The 20,993-nt window shown below is 45.8% G+C and overlaps 1 protein-coding gene across 1 annotated transcript in view; it reads right to left on the bottom strand.

Annotated features, from left to right (window-relative positions):
* Positions 1–20,993, bottom strand: part of MVB12B (multivesicular body subunit 12B) — a 185,798-nt gene that overhangs the window by 123,057 nt on the left and 41,748 nt on the right. The window contains exon 3 of the mRNA XM_088019049.1: positions 3,231–3,338. Within this exon, the coding sequence (XP_087875175.1) occupies positions 3,231–3,338 (108 nt within the window). The remainder of the gene's footprint in view (positions 1–3,230; positions 3,339–20,993) is intronic.

Below are 20,993 nucleotides of genomic sequence, written 5' to 3'. Positions count from 1 at the left end.
ACAACTGGGTATGTTTTCCTGGCCCGCAGATGGATGGGCATTCATCAATATCCTTCTCCAATGTCTTCGGCTTGACAAGTTGGGTTTTACACAAGTCAACTGCAAACCACTTAGCGACCTCACCCTCCACACTCTACAAATGTCCCTGATCATAAAACCAGAACGTCAGTGGTGTGGCCATTAAAAAAAAAAAAAAAAAAAAAAAGCATCAGGAACCCTCCCATGCATACAAAATGGGAGGCTGCACTGTCAAGGCTTCCCACAGCCCAAGTGTGGTCCCTCCGTGCATGGGGCTGCTGCTGTACTGGGTTTAATACAGTAGGTCTGCGACACCTCTCCCCTCCCCCATCCCATGCTCTCTTTCATTTCCTCCTCATAAATATGAAGAACGTATTCCCAATCCTTGTTGAGCAAATGATTCATGCCAAAAGCCCAATATGCACTGACTCAGGGTATTTATACTGTCTCTGGTAGCCAGTATTTGCTAGTATACTGTAATTATTTTTGACAACCTTGCATTTAAGGTAGCCACAGATAACCAACTTAATATTCAAATGTTCATAAATCCTTCTGTTTAATATCCTCCCTACCTAATCTATGTACATTATTATTACAGGTAATGCAGAAAGTACAGGGCATGAAAAGTGCAATTAATCTCGATCCTTCCCCAGGAAGCAATGTCACTCCAAAGCCAGGTTTCTGTATTAAGAGCATTATTGGGGAAAAGGAACTTAGGTTCCAAAGGAGTGTCCCCAAACTCCTACACTGGGAGTCTCGAGCTGCCTAATTAAGAATCTGTCCAGTCTTGAGAGCCCACATCCCTCCTCTACAGTTGTAAAAATACACACTGTACAATGTCCTGGTTGTGAACAGCAGGGCCAGGACAGACCGGCTGTAGTGGATTAAAACACACCCATTCCTACTGTGCTCCTGGGCTGGCAAGTGGGTACCTGCAACCCCCCTGAGTGGATCCCCCTGGATCTCACTAAAGGACTCAGTCATTCTTCTTCTGAAAACAAAATGCACCGACTTCCCACCCTCCTTCAGAGGGGAGGCAGGGACTCCTCCCACCACCCTCACCCTCCTCCCCCAGCCCTTCCTCACACCCTGCCCCACCACACCCAGCCCGCGAGGGGTTAAGGCTTACAAAGGGAGCAGTCAATAACATCTGTTTCACGTTCAACAAATGCTGACGAACTCGATACATTTTCCATCATACATTTACGCAGGACACTCCAAATTAGCAAGTACTGGTGACTTCTCTCTGTCATTTTTAGACTTGTCACTGTCCCCAACTCCAAGGGATCCAGGACTCTTTTGGCCTAGACTACCAATACCCCACAGCCTTCAGGGGAAATGCAAAACAAACCCCCAAAAGACAAAAAACCAAAACACAACCAGAACTCAAAAACAATCGAGGTGATCGTGGCTGTCCTCTGAGGCCACAGTTGGGAACTGCAGCCTCAGTCAGGGAAGGTGGGGGCTGAGCAGAGATCAGTGAAGAACATCGTGAGACCACTGGGCACGGTGAGTTGTGCAAATCCTCAGGAGTCTGTCCTTGCTGCCTGAGCAGCAGTGAGTGCACTGACCTGCACAAAGCGGCAGCCAGCAGACAGAACAGAGGTGACAAAAGCTAAAAATATAAACAGTTTCAAAAACAGGCTTAGGTCAAACTCCAGGGACAAAGGGGCATGAGAGTCCACTGCATGTGGATATGGATGCAGGGGTGGAGGAATGGAGCAATGGGGGGAGGGTAACTACCCCTATCTGCTCGAGCCCACAGCCGGAAAGGCAACCTGGCCTCCAGACTGTTCCTCAGTGTCTCCTCGGGCTGCACGACGAACCCCAGGGACCTGCTCAGACTCATTATAGGCTCAGCTGCCACCTTCTCACCTGTATGTGAAGGATTTCTAGTGTTTAGCACCAGGACCGTCTCTGCCCCATTAGAAACTCTGGACTTTACAGCAAGCATATATTACTCTCATAATTAGGGGGAAAAAATTAAAGCGATGTCTTCTCTCCCAGTCCTGAATACATTAGGAATACTGTTCCTAACAAAGACTTATCAATAAACAACAGGAACGGCTGATGGAAGAGAGTGCAAGCCAGAGGACCACGTGACTGTCTACATGCAGACAACACTGAAGGGGCACACAAGGACCCTGGGGTAGGACCACAGCTGTGTCGTATGTGATGCGGAGAAGACTCATTGTTCCCCGTCCACACTTCTGGATGAGGATGTTTGAAATATTTTTTTCTTTTTAAATCATGAGCATATATTACTGTCATAACAAAATTTATAAAAATAAATTAATAAAAACATTCCTCCCCTTTTCTGTTTCTTTTTTTGCATTAGAAAGAGACAATAACATTTAGGCCAAAAATAAAATGTCACTCCTGAAAATGAAAATCTCGACTGCACCCTGTTTGGGGCTAGGGAACACAGGTGAACCTTGGGCAAGCACAAAAACTCTCTGATCTCAGGAAAGGAGCTAATACTTCAAGAGATTGTCTGAGGATGGAAGAGGTTTATTTGCAGAGTGCCTAGGACAGGCCTCCCTCAGAGCTGATCTGTGTAGATCCTCACAAAAGCTACTTCCCTTTTTTTCTAAGCCACTCATTAAAACATTCTGTTGGAAAGGGCTTAAGAGATAGCTTTAAAACATCCTAATTTATGGGCCCAAGAGTTCAGAACAGCATACTGAAAGAAACCTGCACACGTGGTAGGTACCTACCTGCAGAAACAATGAAATGTCAAATGTCACAGAGACTCAGGGAGAAAGTCAGTCATTTTGGAAACAAGGCCGTGTCTGGGGAAAGAAGTGGTCGCGGAGCTCTGCCTCTGCATGCTGGCCAGGTTTAAATCCCGCTGCACAGGCAAATACTCACGTCCACACCCCCCTGTGATTTGTGACTTACAGGAAAGCTAGGCAAATGAGGGCTGGGAGAGAAATTTCCTGGTTCCCTTTTGAGAACACACTTTAATGGAATTCACTGTACACTTGGGTACATGGTTAATACTACTGTTAATAAATGAAACAGCGCTAGCTCCTGATTCTACCCAGTTCACTAAAACCACAGATTAATATGGCAATGAAAATAAACCACAACCACAACAACAAAAACAACAACAACAAAAAAAAAAAAAAAAGAAAGAAAAGAGGAAATTTCAACCAGGCACGTAAATGCCTTGTGCTCACTCAGCAAATGGACACCACGACTAGACTTACATTTTCTTTGGAAAATGATCTCGTGAAACACAGGTATCTGGTAACCTTGGATTTAAATAAGCCGTCTTTCCAGAGGTCAGCATCCACACCATCTGCTGTCTGTGCAACCTGCACCAAAGAGACAGAAGAGGAGCGCAGGTGAGGCAGGCTGGAACCGAAGGTGTACCTGAGCAGCTTCTTCATACCTGCACCAATTAACACCGGCCCGGACTTTCATAGCATCTCATTAGTTCATTTTACCAGGCGCTGGGAAGAGACTTTCCAAAAGGGGGAAAGGGAGAGTGTGAAAAATACAACTTCTAAAAATATTGTCCCCAGGGAAGCCATTGATTAAAGACACCCTGACAAAAATGGTTCTAACGAGAAAAAGAGCAACTTTTGTTGCAATGGACCAAAGAAGGACTGGAGAAGTCAGCACATTAAGTTGCTCATTACCCCTTACTCAGGGGACAGCAGAGGGTGCAGAAAAAAGTCCAATAGGGTGTGACATGCCACCTGAGACGGGCACCGCCTGCAAGGAGACGGCCGTAGCTGCTTGCTCCAGGACCCTGGGGCCAGCCGGGGTGCTTTGTCATTGGGACCCTAGTGGGGACTGGGGGCGGGGTGCCAGGGAAACTCGCTCCTTGCTGTGTCTTCTCCCTACGAGCTCTGCAAGGGGTACTCAAGGTCGGAAACTGTCTCATGATAGAAAAATAGAAAAGATTCAGCTCCTTGTTTATAGTCTAAGAAGCCATTCTCCCGTGCGCGGCTATAGACGTGTTCCTCTCAGAAGCATCCAGGCATGAAGCCAGCCTTGAGTTGAGTCTTAAAGGACCTGTGTACTGGGCTGGGGTTTGGAGGGCCTCGTGTGAAGATTCCTGCTTGGGGGCAAAGAGTGGACAAGGAGATTGGAGAGCGCGAGAGAAATGGCTGGATGAGGGCAACACAGCCCCCATCTCCTTCCATCTCCTTCTATTCCTGGCCTGGCAGGGCGTGCTCTGCTTTCTCGCCTAGCAGCCCGGCAGGACGGCACTTCCGGCCCAGGGTCTGTGGCTGGCACCCCCAGGGGGCACAGCCGGGAAGACAGAGGGAGCGGCAACCCATTTGGGGATGGGCTCCAAAGCCGTCTGCTCTCTGTCGTCCCCCTGGCTGTCCTGTTGAGGTTTAGGCTTTGGGATGCGGTCCTTGATCTGACAAACTGCTGAAAGCACCTCCATGCTTTGCACAAAAACTGCCCTGATTCAGCCCCATCCCGAGTACACGCTACACAGCACGCCAGTGGCCTGGGGCTGTCACACGCACAGGGCGGGGGCGTGTTGGGCTGTGCTGCCAGGACATCCCCAGGGCCCCCCACAGCCATGTTCTCTGAGGCTGCCTCAGAGAGGCCCAAATGCCAACGGGCAAAAGAAAAGTGCCTTTTTCCCCCCTCCAAATGGACCAATTGTAAATTAGCAAATGCAACACAGGAAGAGAAAGGTCCTTATGCTATGTTTGCAAATATGTTTGGCCTGAGACCTGGAGGAGGAATGGTAGGGGGATAACTTCAGGAACCGCGGCTCCAAGTATGGCCCCCCCGTAGAGAGACGTGAAATAGAACAGCATCAGGCCGCGGCTCCAAGTATGGCCCCCCCGTAGAGAGACGTGAAATAGAACAGCATCAGGCCGCGGCTCCAAGTATGGCCCCCCGTAGAAAGACGTGAAATAGAACAGCATCAGGCCGCGGCTCCAAGTATGGCCCCCCGTAGAAAGACGTGAAATAGAACAGCATCAGGCTGCGGCTCCAAGTATGGCCCCCCCATAGAAAGACGTGAAATAGAACAGCATCAGGCCGCGGCTCCAAGTATGGCCCCCCGTAGAAAGACGTGAAAGAGAACAGCATCAGGCCGCGGCTCCAAGTATGGCCCCCCCCATAGAAAGACGTGAAATAGAACAGCATCAGGCCGCGGCTCCAAGTATGGCACCCTCGTAGAAAGACGTGAAAGAGAACAGCATCAGGCCGCGGCTCCAAGTATGGCCCCCCCGTAGAAAGACGTGAAATAGAACAGCATCAGGCCTCCTCAGCACTTTTCCCCATAATGGTCTTCCATCAAGTTTCTTGGAAAACATGAGATTTCAGGCAGTGGCACTAACTCTCTGCCACCAAGGATCCCCTTGGTCGATTTTCTCCTGTGGGTTCCAAGTTTTGAAAGACTTTTGTTTCCCCAACTGTCCTTTTTCTGTACTCCCTCAATTCTAGGACGTAGTCATTTAAACCCACGGATTTAAAGACTAAACCTTCAGGAAATAAAGAACAGGATGTCCAAAGGTACAGATCTATTTTAAGATGCATTCCAATTTCAGAACCATTAAGATGTGAAAAAAAAGATGCTATAGGAATAAGGAAATAAGGGAACCTATATGGTTTCTCTATAATAAATACATTGTCTTTAACAAATTAAAAAAAAAAAGAGTCTGCAGAGCACTGGAAGGCTGTGGAACCCCAAACCAGGACTTCAGAAGACAGAGCTGTCTTTAACCTTCCACTAGAAAAGGAATGGAGTTCAGAAGGGCTCTGCTGGGTATCTGGGAATTGCACTGGGGGGGTGGGCATACCCTAAATCAAGACTACTGTTTCCAGGGCTTGGAAATGATGGTTCCCTCCACTTGCCGCACTGCCTGAGTTTTCCTTTTTCTGGGTGAAAAGCCACCTCACTGTGATAAAGAGGCCGGGGCAAGTGTGTAGAGAGAAAAAGCTCGCAGCAGGCCTGCCCCTTCCTCAGAGGCCCAGACAGTGGTGGTCCTCCAACCCGCACTGGAGAAGCATTAAAAATGGACCACCAAAGGCCTGGCTTTGCCCTGAGGCCACAACTCATTTGCAATGAAGTAAAAATGTACAATGCCCTCCAACCTCAACCAAGGGGAGGTGAGGAGGGTGGTGAGAAAGCGCGTGAGCAAGCATAAGCGTGTGTGTGTGTGTGTGTGTGTCTGGGCAAAATGCAGAGCTGCCCAAAGCCTGGACCTAGGCAGGGGATGGACTGAAGTGAGCAGTGAGAAGACCCGGGGTCCCAGCTCATCAGGAGCACTAGGGAAGTGGGCCTGGTGTAACAAAGCCGGGCATTCCCAGCCTTGCCTTCCCCGTAACAATAACATGTACCCAGAAGCTGCTTTCCAACCCAGTCACATAAAGATGTTTACTAATCTTAATTCTTCCCATCCCAAATTAGATGAGCTAACGACCTACAAGATACATTATGTATGAGGCAGGTAGCTGCATGGGCGCCCCTGCAGAAATTCACACCTCAACTCTGACCATGAGACCCCAGCAGCCAGCCTCTGAATCCTGGGACAGGAAAGGCGAGGTGGGCTGAGGGCTGCAGGAAGACGTGCTCTAGGTGCAGCACAGCCCATGAAATTAAGAGGCCGACTTGAACTTGACACAGGATGACTGAAGCAAGCCCCCCCCTCCTGGGGGCACTGTGGTTAGAGATGATGTATGTGCAAAGCATCTGCCTTAGTGCACGCCAGGGAGCACCCACAAGGCCAGCGCTAACATGTCTAAACCCAAAATGGAGACATCTAGTCTCACATTGAACCAAACCTTTAAAGTGATGTCATGCTACATCAAGATGCAAAAAGTCCTAAACTGTCACGCTGGGGTTCAGCTGGTCCTCTGGGATTCCTTCCCCATCTCTGGGACTCAATTTAGTTTTCAAACACAAGTTATACACATGTGCAATTAACGTTTACCTGCCCCCTGCTATCCTGCCGCTGGACTATAAGCTTCACAAGGAAAACGGCGACCCTCACCTCTTGCTTGTAGTAAGCATAGGGCCTGATACGTATGAGCTCAATCAAAACTTGTTGAAGGAATGAAAGAATCAGCCATTCAATCAGGAGCAAAATGTGAAAAGCTATACACCTTGTTAGCTCCCCAAGTAAGGTAATCTCAAAAAAAATTTTTTAAGATTTTATTTATTTATTTATTTGAGAGAGAGGGGCAGGGAGGGAAGGAGCAGAGGGTGAGGGACAAGCAGATGCCACACTGAGCATAGAGCCCAACACGGGGCTCGATCCCACGACCCTGAGATCATGACCTGAGCCCAAATCAAGAGTCAGACGCTTAACTGACTGAGCCACCCAGGCGCCCTGGTAATCAAACATTTTAAAATGAAGTTTCCAGGATATAATCCCTTCAGCTGAGTGTATCCCCTTGAGGATCCCCACTCTGTGAGGCCATATACCCATTTCAACGATGAGGTCCCTTATTCTTCTGGTCATCTTGTTGGTATCCGGCCCTGTTCCCCAAATCACTGGAGTATGTCCCATGCTGTCACTATGCCTTGAGTATCTGTTACGGGGCTTCACACGCGCACACCCACACACACACACTCTCACACACTCTTTTATTACACACACACGCACGCACACACACCCACACAATACACTCTCTCACACATACACTCTTTTATTACACACTCACACACTCATTCTGCTCTCTTATACACACTCGCTCTTACATGCCCTCCCTGTCTTTCCAGAGTCTCCCTGGGTACAGGGGCGGCCTCTTGGGAGGAGTACGTGGGCAGTGACAGCCTGAACACATGGTTATGTCTCCCTTCGCTGCCAATATTCTTCTCAAATGACAACCATGTGAAGAAGGTATGAACCCACTAAAATAAAGAGCAAGAGCAGAGTATGATGCAAGAGAGATGCCAACAACTGTTTGGAGATGTGGAGTGAAAGGCTGGGCTTTGGCAAAGTGGAGTGGGGGTGACATCTAAGGACCCGCAGGGACTAATGATCTGTCCCCAGACCCTGGGCCCCAGAGCTACCAGATTCCACTGGGGTGAGGGTGGGGGCTTTGGGGGTGGGTGCGTGTAAGTTTCCAGCTGAAATAGGAAGATCCGAACAAGGTCTATAAACATGGCAGTTATACTCCCAGATCCCTGCCTCCATTTCAGATGTATTTTCTGCAGAAATGGAATCAGCAAGGCTCAGGACTCCAGAACACCAAGAGGAAGTAGACTCCAGACTGAAAACAGGGGGGTAACTACGCACACTGAATGGTGGGCCCTCCCCTGTCTGCCACCCCGCCCTGCTCCCACCAGGCTTATCCTCCTTCCTGCTGCCGGCACCTCAGCAGCCAGGGGTATCCCCTAAATGCTGGATATCGAAGGATTCATCTCTGGAGCCACTAAAGAATGCCAGAGAGCGCATCGGCACACCCAGACTCTGGGGTCTCCTGCTCCAAAAGCTACTTCCCGGCTACATCACCTTGTGAGCTGCCCACCAGCCGACAGGCCCCACGCCCAGCCCCGGCGCTCCAACCTCATTCTTAAAAATAAACTGACAACCGAGGATCACCAGGTGCTGGGGGTTAAGTCTCAAATATGAAAGACAGGGTCCAAACTAGAAAAACGGGCATCTGAAGGTAGCACAAATAGTATGAGGAAACAAAGTTAAGGAACAAACAACCAAACCTATAATTCATGTAATTGCAACCACCAAACAATAAGGGAATATTGTGAAAAAAAATTCTAAAGGATCAATTTAAGAATAATATAAAGGGCCTAGAAATAAAAATGTTATAGATAAAATGAAAAATTTAAAAAAATACTGGAAGAGAAAATTGAGGAACTCGTTCAGAAAGTAAAATACAAGGATGAGGTAAGCTATAGGAAAGAAAAAACGAAGAAGGCTGAAGGACCAGGACAACACTCAACTAATGAAATCTCCAGAAAGAGAAAGAAAAAATGGAAGAGAAGGTGAATGTAAATATTAAAGAGGTCTTGAGTATTCTAGCACAGGGAATGAAAAAGTCCCAAAGCAAAACAGGAGAGAATCCCACCAAATTTCAGAGAAATAAACTATCTTTAAAAACTTCCAGAGAGGGGCGCCTGGGCGGCTCAGTTGGTTGGGCGACTGCCTTCGGCTCAGGTCAGGATCCTGGAGTCCCGGGATCGAGTCCCGCATCGGGCTCCCTGCTCAGCGGGGAGTCTGCTTCTCCCTCTGACCTTCCCCCCTCTCCTGCTCTCTCTCTCTCATTCTCTCTCACAAATAAATAATAAAATCTTTAAAAAATAAAATAAAATAAAACTTCCAGAGAGAAGTAACAGGTCACATACAAAAGAATGCAGATCAGAATGCATCAGACTTCTCGACAGCAACACTGAATGCGATATAAGACAAAAGAAAAACATTTTTAAAATTCTGGGGAAGGGGCGCCTGGGCGGCTCAGTCGGTTGAGCATCCGCCTTTGGCTCTGGTTCTGATCCTGGAGTCCTGGGATTGAGCCCCGCATCGGGCTCCCTGCTCAGTGTGGGGTCTGCTTCTGCCCCTCCCCCGGGGCAGAAGCAAGCTTGTACTTGCTAGCTTGCTCGCTCTCTTTCTCTCTCTCTGGAATAAATAAATAAAATCTTTAAAAAAATAAAATTCTGGGGAATTCTGGAATTCTCTACCTAAACCAATTAATTGTGAGGGCAGAATAAAGACCTTTGCAGATGCACAAGGAGTTAAGAAGTTAATCTCCCATCGGGCCTCTCTTGGGAACCTACTGGAAGATGCATCAGCAAAATTGGGGATGAAATCAATGAAGAGGGAACCACGAACCCCAGGAAACAGATCCTGCACAGGGGTGATGAGAGGGGCAGCAATGTGCCTGGGACTAGACACAACACGAGGAAGAGAAGAGGTGGCCGTGGCGGGCCGTCTGCAGGACGAAGGGGTATGACCGTTTTTAGAATTGTACTTAAGCCCTGGGAAGAAATATCGATGGGTGTGTGATAGATGTACTGGAGTGTTTAGAAAACTAAAAACACAGGCATAAAGTTGTTTGAAACATAACTTATTAACTTAAAATTTAAAAAAAAATTTAAAAATGTGAATGTAAAAATCAATAGGCACTTAGTATGGAGGTTCCTCAAAAAGTTAGAACTAGAACTACCCTATGATCCAGTAATCACGCTACTGGGTATTTACCCCCAAAATACAAAAACACTAATTCAAAAGGATACATGCACCCCAATGTCTATAGCAGCGGTATCTACAATGTCTACAACAGCCAAGATATGGAAGCAGCCCGAGTGTCCATTGACTGATGAATGGATAAAGAAGATGTATGAATATTATTCAGCCATAAAAAAGAATGAAATCTTGCCATTTGCAATGACATGGATGAAGCTAGAGAGTATTATGCTAAGCAAAATATGTCAGTCAGAGGAAGACAAATACCATATGATTTCACTCATATGTGGAATTTAAGAAACAAAACAAATGAGCAAAGGAAAAAAAGAGAGAGAGGCAAACCAAGGAACAGATTCTTAAGTATAGAGAACAAACTGATGGTTCCCGGGGGGGGGTGGGGGAGGGGGTGAAACAGGTGATGGGGATTAAGGAGGGCACTTGTGGTGATATATGGAAGTGTTGAATCACATATACGTTATACACCTGAAGCTACTATAACACTGTTAACTACACTGGAAATGAAATGAAATAAAAGATAGCTGGGAAAAAATTAAAAAGAAAATTTAAAAATTCAAATATAAAAATCAACAGACACCTAGACAATTAAACAAATGAAAGAAACAAGTCAATGACTAATTCCAAGAAAATGAAAAGGTTGTACGAGAAAGAAAAGCTACCCCCAGTACGTGACCTGATGGAGCGGTACTCCGTGTTTGCCTTGTCATATGTAAACACTGACAACCAATTTACCAAAAATTGTGATGCTGCCTGATAGGGGAGATTATAAGAAAACTGAATGTGTAGGATAGGTAAATCAAGAAATAAGCAGTATACTCAAATTATTTACAAACATTGGAGATAAAGTACCAGAAGTGAAGAAATCTAAGAGTTGAAAGTGACTACCTCTGGGGAATGAGAAAGGAAGAGATGGGCTGGGGGCTGCTACGTGGTCTTACAAGCCTTTTGGTACTCGATTTTTTTTTTTTTTAAGTAGGCGCCACACCCAGCATGGAGCCCAACACAGGGCTTGAACTCGCCACCCTGAGATCAAGACCTGAGCTGAGATCAAGAGTTGGACGCTTAACCAACCTAGCCACCCAGGTGCCCCAGTACTCTTTGATTTTTTTTTAAACTATAAATGTCTTACTTTGTTAAAAGAAAAGTGAATTTATTTTTTTAAGATTTTATTTATTTATTAGAGAGAGACACAGCCAGAGAGGGACCACAAGCAGGGGGAGTGGGGGAGGGAGAAGCAGGCTTCCCACTGAGCAGGGAGCCCGATGCGGGCCTCGATACCAGGACCCTGGGATCACGACCTGAGCCGAAGGCAGACGCTTAATGACTGAGCCACCCAGGCGCCCCAAGAAAAATGAATTAAAAGAAAAGTGGAGAGTTGGGAAAATATATCATGGAATGGGAATGTACTATTCCTTTTAGGGAAACCCCCACCATCAGGGACATTCCTACAGGTGCAACATGACCCAATGCCAGTTACCTCCTCAGTGTGTTCCCAAGAACACACTGTGACATGTGTGACATGTGACAATGTCCACAGCCGTGTGCACGGTGGATTCCAGCTTTCTCTACTGCTAGAGTCCACGAAGAGTTACTCCCCGGGGGAGTCCTGTGAGTGGTAGCCCCGAGCCCTGCAGAACCAACCACAGGACCTTATACCACTTTATACTCCTCTGTATTCAGGCAAGGCCCCGTGTTTTCACCGCATTCCTCTGCTTGCGAGACACAGAAGTACGAGGGCTCACCCACGTGAGAGGGAGGGTGGGGAAATGGAGCAAGAACCAGGACACAAGCCCACAGAAACCAAGAAAAGTCAGAGCAAGCAGACCTCAGCGAGAAACAGAGCTTCTGGTTCACTGGAGGGCCAGCACCAGGCTCAGGCTCCCCAGGGGGTTGGGGGAAGTGCTGGAACCCGATGCCACAGCCCCCTCGCAGACAACCCTCCCATGCAGTCTGCTCCACTGCGGCACGTACTGTGGCCAATAGCAGCTAACACTCACTGTGCACATCCTGCATGCCAGGAGCCTCTCTAAGTCAGTAGTGTAAGTAATGCATTTACACAACACTAGGCTTTACGGTGAAGCATAATCAGTTACTCTCTGATTTTACAGGTGAGGAAACTGAGGAACAGAAGGGTCTTGGCTCAATCAATTATGGTATGCCTATGCAACAGAATATTTATTCAGTTCTTAAAAAGGATGAAGTATATTTACAATTATGTCCATGATATATTAAGTGGGAGGGGAAATCTTCCTACCAAGAAGCATATAAGAGCACATATATATGCAGCTCTTCTAAAGCAGCAGGGGAAAGATGAACACTCCAGTCAAGGAATGGACTATCGTCGTGAACCAGCAGTTCACAGAAGCAAAACACGGCCAGTGAACATGAAAATATGTTCCACCTGGGTAATTATTAAATTCCAGTGCCAACAACAAGATGCCACGTTCTTTGTCAAACTAACAAAGACACACTTTAAAGGGGAAAGAGGCTATGGGGGAAACAGGTGCCCTGGCTGCGGCTAGAGTATCAAGGGGTAAACTTTAGATTAGATTCACTTGGTGCTGCATACCACATGCCTTAAAAACAGACATGCCTCGGGCGCCTGGGTGGCTCAGCTGGTTAAGCATCTGCCTTCGGCTCAGGTCCTGATCTCAGGGTCCTAGGGTCGAGCCCCGCGACGGGCTCCGTGCTCATCGAGGAGCCTGCTTCAGATTCTTTCTCTCCCCCTACCCTCCCCCTCCCTGCTCATTCTCTCTCTCTCTCTCTCTTTCTTAAATAAATAAATCTTAAAAAAATAGACATGGCTGTGACCCAGGAATTCCACTCCTGGACCGAGAGCCTAAGGTGGTGATGAGATGTGGGCACAAGAGGACGGCCACCATGTGGTCATTCGTATGAAGCTTCCGGGCGCCCGGCTCTGATCACAGTGCAGAGGACAGACAGTCGAACAAGACAGACCCAGGCACCAACCCCACAGGGTCACAGTCTCGGTGGCAGAAGACACACAGTAAACACAAACAAACAAAGATGTGAGATAACTTTAGAGAGAAGCAAGTGCCTTGTATAAAATAAAATAGGGTAACGGGAACAGACTGAAGGAAGAGGCTGCTTCAGGTGGGGTGACCGGGGAGGTCCCCTCTGAGGAGGTGCCTCAAGCGCTGATACCCGGGGGACAAGAAGAAACCATCTCATGAGATCTGGAGACACAGCCTTGCAAGGCGAGGGAACAGCTACTGTGAGGACAGGTGGAAACCAGGCCAATGGGTAAGGGGACAGAAAGGGGGGCTCCGTCACCAAAGCCTGGTCACATGGGAGGAGTGTAATCTATACGTCCCTTGGGGCACAGTGTTTACAGAAGTGCGGAATGATAAATTTCTTTTTTTTTTTAAGATTTTATTTATTTGACAGAGAGACACACAGCGAGAGAGGGGACACAAGCAGGGGGAGTGGGAGAGGGAGAAGCAGGCTTCCCGCTGAGCAGGGAGCCCGACGCAGGGCTCAATCCCAGGACCCTGGGATCATGACCTGAGCCGAAGGCAGACGCTGAACCACTGAGCCACCCAGGCGCCCCGGGAATGATAAATTTCTAATCATTAGGGAACATCTTTACAGTGGAAGACTCAGCAGCAGGAAACAATTTTGAGGACACGTATCTAGGAACATGGAAAGTTCCGGGGGAAAGACTAAGTCACAAAATGGTTTACATAGTACAATCTCCTATTTTGTTTCTTAAAAATAATCTACATAGAAATAGATCTAGACAAATGTAAAGCAAAGCATTAACCACTGTTTGGTTCTGACCAGTTGAGATTATGGGTATTTTTTGGTGTTCTCTTTCTTAATTGAGGTATAATGGACATACGTTGTATTAGTTTCAGGTATGTAAATAGGGATTCGGTATTTGTCTATACTGTGAAATGATCACCACGGTAAGTGCAGTTAACATCCGTCATCACACGGAGTTACAGAAATTGTTTTCTTTTGAGGCTTAGACTCTCAAATGTGCAACACAGTATTATTAACTCTCGTTGCCACTCCCCATGACTGCTGTATTTTATAACTGCAAGTCTGTTCCTTTCGACTCTATATAGCTTTTATAATAAGAAAAACAACAATCTAGAAGACTTCATTTGCTGGGGTGAGAAATAATGATCTATGGGATTTAAACTTGAGAAACACTTTGTAAATCAGCTCCCCATCTGAGCTGTCCGGAGAGGGACTGTGTGTTAAGTCCTTAAAACTGTCAGCAGTTCTTCCATGTCAGCATTAAGTACTCCTTGCCCAAGGAGAGGTTCTCGAAAGACACCACAGCTAACCACCAGGCTGATTACCAGACGGGTTACCCCGTTCACACCCTGGTGTTTTAAGGGAGCCCACCCACAATTCAAAGATGTATCTGGCAGACACAAAGTGATCAAAGGGGCGAGGAAACTCTGCAGACATTCCAAAGGAAATATCTGGCTGACGCTGTGAATAAGAATGAAGTTCAAAGGGCTCCTGATGTGTTAGATCATCCACTGTGGAAACACAGACACTTGGCCCAGGTCAGACAGTGGCCAACCATGAAGCCATTTCAACTCTTAATCGGAGCAGTTTGGGCACCGCATGGAGACAAGGAGCCTCAGTAGCCTCTCTTCTGAATCCGTAACAGGAGGTGTGCCCAAAATGCTTTCTTAAACCCTAAAGTGAAAAGAGCCACCTGACTGACAATGAGTCCAGAAATCCTTGGTTGTTGTTTGATTTATGATTTCATTTGCATTATTTTATCATTTTGTATCCTGAACGAACAGCTCAAGTCTACCCCAGATTTTCACCTGAAATGTCAAAGGTTTCTTAACAAAAGAAATGGGTGCATGCCCCTGTCCCTGAGACTGCTCCATCTCCCTCAGTCTCTGCGATTTCCTGCCTCCCTGGCTTTGCTCTTGGGGTTCCCTCTGGAACTTTGTTGTGTGGAACATTCTCATCACTTTGGGCCTAGCTGAAGGAACCCTAACCCCGCAAAGCCTCTCTGATGATATCAGCCAGAAGCACACCCTCTTCTTCCAGGATCTTCCCTTTCCTCTGGCTTCTTGCATGAAATCTCTAAGACAGAGAAAACCATAGACAAAGGAAAGAACTCGGATTTTTGGAGTCAGGTAGATTGGAGTTCAAGTCCCAGCTTTGCCACTTATATACCGGAGTTTCCCAGAAGTCGTATTTTTCCTTTCTGAACCTCATCAGAAAATGAAAATCATACTACCTAACTCATGGGATCCTTTGTGATGACTAAAGGAGAGAAGCCACAGAAAGTACTCAGCCATAATGAGATACCATTTCATAGCTGCTGGGATGACTATACTCAAAAAGAAAGACAACAGCACACGTGGACAAGGATGTGGAATCTGAGCCCTTGTCTGCTGCTGGCGGGACGGTAACGGGGGGCAACCGTTTCAGAAACAGCCCGGCAATTCCTCAAAATGATAACACAGAGTTATCAGAGGACCCCACAATTCCAATCCTAGGTATAACCCTAAGAGAACAGAAAACAGACATCCACACAAAAACTTGTTCACATCAGGGCTAGCAGCATTCATCATAATCGCCCCAAAGTGGCAACAACAGAAACATCCACCCACTGACATATAAACAGAAGGTGGTACATCCATACAGTAGGATCTTTCTCAGCTGTGAGAAGGGGATGAAGTTTGAACAGCTGCCGTAACATGGAGGTACCCTGACCAGCGCTGTGCTAAGTGAAAGAAGACAGTCACAAGAGGCACAGACTGTGTCACACCCTTTTACGTGAAATGTCCAGAAAAGGCAAATCCCCAGAGTCAGAAAGCACACTGGTGGTTGCCAGGGGCTGGTGGGAGGGGGGGGAAATGGGGAGTGACTGCTAATGGGTTTAAGGTTTTTTGGGGGGGTGATGAAAATATTCTGGAACTAGACAGTGGGGAAGGCTGCACAACTCTGTGAATACACTGAAAACCACTGAATTGTTCACTTGTAAAGGGTGAGTTTTATGGTATGGGAACGATATTTCCATAAAGCTATTCTCTTTTGGTGTACACTCAGCTCCTTATTATTATTTCTGCACCTTGAAAAAGGATCCTATTTTATTCAGTAGGGTCTTTTTCAGAGTACCCAGCCCAAGGCCCTGCTGGTAGTACACAATCAGGTATTTTCCAACTGGCTGAATGAATAAGGAAAAGAGGGTATGGTAAGAAAATGCACAAAGACTAAAGCGGGCACACGCGTGGCTATGTAGACACCCTTCTTCATTCTACCTGCCGCACAGCTGCGGCCCAGGGGCTCCAGCAGGCATGGAGAGGACTGGTTCCGGAGGCTGGGCAGGGTGGAAGAAAGCAAAGGCCCCTGGTGATACCCCCAGAAATCAGGAGGCCTGCTTCTGCACCTGCTGATGGGGAAAGGCAGACACAAAGGGAAATCAGTTCCTGGAGACTTGTGAGGCCAGGAGCTGGAAAATGGGATGTAAACGGGGGTGGGGCACTTGGCTACATCAAATTGGGAATGTCCTGTCCATCCCTGGTCATCAGGAAGGATGGCTCGGGGACACAGCCCTGCATCTCCGCAGACCCCATGGGGAACTGCGGTAGGGTTCCTCGGGGCTGGCTGGCACCCATGCAGAGGCGGGCTCCTCTCCACCACAGACAATCTGGAACAGAGCTGCGGATGACACAGCAGTGGTCAAGCATGAACTGTTCAATCAATACTCAGACATCTGCATGTCACTGTGAAACAAAAAACTGAATTAGAGCTCCAGCTCCCACAAAAAACAAACTCTGGGTGGATTAAAGACTAAAAGTGAAAAGCAAAACTTTAAAACTTTTTAGAAAAATATGTAAAAAATCTTTATGATGTTAATACAGGAAATTATTAAAGAAATAGACATGTGTAGAAAAAAGTCCATAAAAGAAGACGGATGAATTTTACTACTCTAAAATTTAAAACTTCAGTTCTACAAAGGACACTGAAAACAGTAAAAAGACAAGCCTCAGACTATAAGCAATGCATAACTGGCAGTGGATTAATTTCCCAAATAAATAAAGAACTCCTACAAATCAATGAGAAAAAGAAATAATCCAAAAGAAAAAATGACATACAATACGTAGAAGCCATGGAAGAAAATGTTCAACCTCTCTAGGAAATGCCAATTAAAAATGACAATGTTCTATCATTCAGGGCAATCACTGACTAAACTGTAAATATCTGACAAAAATGAGTGGGGCACAAATTGGCACAGCCACTTTGGAGAACACATTCACTAAATTTAGTAAGGTGAAAATGACCCAGCAATTCTACTCTGAAACTGTTCCCTAGAGAAATTCTTAGCATAAATATATGAAGGTACTATTTGCAATGCTGTTTATAATAGTAAATTATTAGAAACAACCCAAATCCTTATCAACAGAAGGATGAATAAATACGTCATAGTCTATTCATGCAACAGATTTTGATACAGCCTTGGAAATACATGAACTAGAGCTGTATCAACAAGGATAAATCTCAAAAATAATGCTTAGCAAAAAAGCAAGTTGAAAAATATGTAGAGTATGATAATAGATTCCATATGAATATCATCTATATAAAGTTTGAAAATAGGAAGAATGTACAGGAGTGATAAACACCAAACTCAGTAGTTACTCTGGGCAAAGGAAGATGCATGGCCTGGAGGGGGTAAAGGCACCAATAATGTTTTATCTCTCTTATTGAAAAGAAATTTCACATAAACTTAGTGAAACACTAATATTTGAAAAAGCCACATGGCAGTTACATGGATATTTGTTACATTATTCTCTATACTTTTCTTATATACCTTTGACCCTTGAACAAGACGGGTTTGTGTCGGTCCACTTCCTTGCCAATTTTTTTTTGCAATAAATATGGTATGGTACTGTAAATGTATTTTCTTTTTCTTATGCTTTCCTAATAACATTTTCTTTTCTCTAGCTTATTGCAAGAATACAGTATGTAATACATATAATAAAAATAGGTGTTAATCGACTATGTTATCTATAACAATAGGCTATTAGTAGTTAAATTTTTGTGGAGTCAACAGTTTTATATGGATTTTCAATTGTGCCAGTGGGGGGAGCTGGCACCCCTATCCCCTTTGTTCAAGGAAAACTATATATGAAATGCTTGATAATATAATTTTTATTTATTTTATTTTTTTTTAAATATTTTATTTGTTTAGTGAGAGAGAGAGAGCAGGGCAAGGGGCAGAGGGAGAAGGAAAGAGAGAGACTCAAGTAGACTCCATGTTGAGCGTGGAGCCCGATGTAGGGCTCGATCTCACGACTCTGAGATCATGACCTGTGCTGAAATCGAGTTGGGACGCTTAACCAACTGAGCCACCCAGGTGCCCCTAGTAATACAATTTTTAAATCAAAAAATTAGGTCGTAGACCCCTTAAGAAACAAATGAGTAGGGCCTCCAAATACTTGCAGATGTTCACAAGGAGGAAGAGTTGCCAGAGAAAACACACTCAGTTAAAATTGAATTTCAGATGAACAGTGAATAATTTTTTCAAATTTAAAAAATTTTCAAGATTTTCAGATTTAATTGGGCATCCTATTATTTTTATTTGCTAAATCTGGCAACCCAAACAAGGGGGGTTGTGCTCTACGGTTCTGTCCAGTGAAAAACTGGAAGAAAACCATACGCTGAGCATCAGGAGAATGCCAGTGTAGCATGTTCAGCCTGCCATGGAACATCACACACCAGGGAGTGAGAACATGTTAGTCCTATACACACGAGTCTAGAAAGATCTAGCCGGCATGTGCTTCATTTGGAAAAAATAAAGCGAGAGCTTACTGCATGATCTAATTTGTATTAAAAAGCTGGGTTACAATGAATAGTTCTGTAAGTCATTTAAACACGGAGGTGCTGAGGGAAAAGGAAGAAAAAGAGCAAACTGATGATAGTGGCTAATATGTATTAGGGGTGTGATAGTTACCTGAGCCTCAGCTGTATTATTTGATTTTTTAAAATAAGAAGATTTTCATATCTCTTATTTAATTAAAAATAAATACAGTTTTTTGCAAAAAGAAAAAAACAAGTCTAGAAGGATACTTCCAAACTGTTAATAATATGCATAGGATTAGAAGAAAGGAAAGGTAGTAATATTTTCACTCTTCAGTTCATATAATTCTATATGATTTGGATTTTCTGAAATGGGCTTTTATAATTTTTTAAATGTCATGAAGGTATTTTTAATTAAAAAAAAAAAAAGGGCAGGGTTCACTAATCCTCTCTACCACAGGATCCGAAGAGTAAGAGAGAATTATTATGGACGATGCACCTGCTGAGCAAAGGTTAGAAGAGAGAAGAGAGGAACTGCTCACAAGGCTATTCCTGAAGACCACCCTCTCTGTCTCTGCTAACCATGGCACAGTATTTCCAAGTCCTTTTCTCTCGGGACTCTGGGATAACAACCTGTGCCTCACACCACCCAGCCCCTACTCTCCTGGGCCAGGAAAGCAAGAGTAGGCTGCAATGTAGAACATGGGCTTGGGTACTGGACAGAGAGAGATGTGAGCTCAAATCATGGCTTCACCACTTGGTAGCTGTGTGACCTTGGCTGAATTCCTCAACCTCTCTGAGCCTCAGCTTGGGCCTCTGTAAATGGAAATGGTAGATCCGCTCTCATACAGTTGTAGTAATAATTAAAAGAGACAGTGCAAACAAAGTGCTTTGCCCGTCACTGGAACGTAGTAATCCCTTAATCAGTGGTAAATATTGGTGTTGATGTAGCAGAAACACTCCTTCCCATGCCCAGGTATGCAGGCTGACCTGGCTTGAAACAGAGACCTCTACCTGCATGTGCAACTCATCTCTTCAGGCTGCAGGTCTTTACTCTCTTTCAGCAGATATTTAACAAGCACTTAGATACACAACGCACTGCAGCACGCTCTTCAGCATTATACAAATATGAGTAAGATACGGTCCCTTCCTCGGAGGAGGACCAGCAGACAAGCTGAATCAGCAGTGAGGGCACTGTGTGTGCTTGCAGGAGACCTGGGTTTGATCTCTGCTCATCCACACCTGTTGTGTGATCTCAAGAAGGGCCCTTGAGCTCTCTGAGGCTTTGTTTTCTTATTATAAGATAAGATTATAACAGTAACTTCCCAGAGTCATTGTGTGAAGGAAACACGGTCTATGGAAACCGCTAGCACAGGGACAGGCCTAGCAGGGATATTCAGAGTTACTGGAAGGGCAAGGAGAGTTACCTTAGTACTATAATGGAGGTAAATGTTCAGAGGGTATTTATTTATTTATTTATTTTTTATTTTTTATTTTTTTTTTAAAGATTTTATTTATTTATTTGAGAGAGAGAGAATGAGAGTGAGCACGAGAGGGAAGAGGGTCAGAGGGAGAAGCAGACACCCTGCTGAGCAGGGAGCCCGATGCGGGACTCGATCCCGGGACTCCAGGATCATGACCTGAGCCGAAGGCAGTCACTTAACCAACTGAGCCACCCAGGCGCCCCGGAGGTAAATGTTCAGAAGAACAAGAAAGTACAGCAGGGCGCAGGGAGGGAGTGGGGTGGAAAAAGGAAGAAGCAAAGCCACGGCAGCTTCAGGTGGGATGCCCCAAGGAGCAGAGGGAGGAGAAGCCAGAACCTGGGGGAGCACAGCAGATGCAGGAGGTAGGACTCTGCCTGATGCTTCAAGGAGAAATGCCGGAGCTGAGAAGAGTGGGACCAGAGTCCCTTTAGAGACCACCCAGGACATGAAGAGTGAGGGCTCACTTTGGCGACAGAACAAACAGAAAAGGATGGTGTGAAAGAAGAGGCGGGGTCTCATCCAAGAACCTGCTTGC

This window comes from Eumetopias jubatus, unplaced genomic scaffold (genome assembly GCF_037043125.1).
Source record: "Eumetopias jubatus isolate StellerSeaLion01/CBP00866 unplaced genomic scaffold, mEumJub1_p1.0 scaffold_15, whole genome shotgun sequence".
NCBI classification, from domain to species: domain Eukaryota; kingdom Metazoa; phylum Chordata; class Mammalia; order Carnivora; family Otariidae; genus Eumetopias; species Eumetopias jubatus.
The sequence above is the reverse complement of the archived record's forward strand: the minus strand, read 5'-3'. Positions and strand labels throughout refer to the sequence as shown.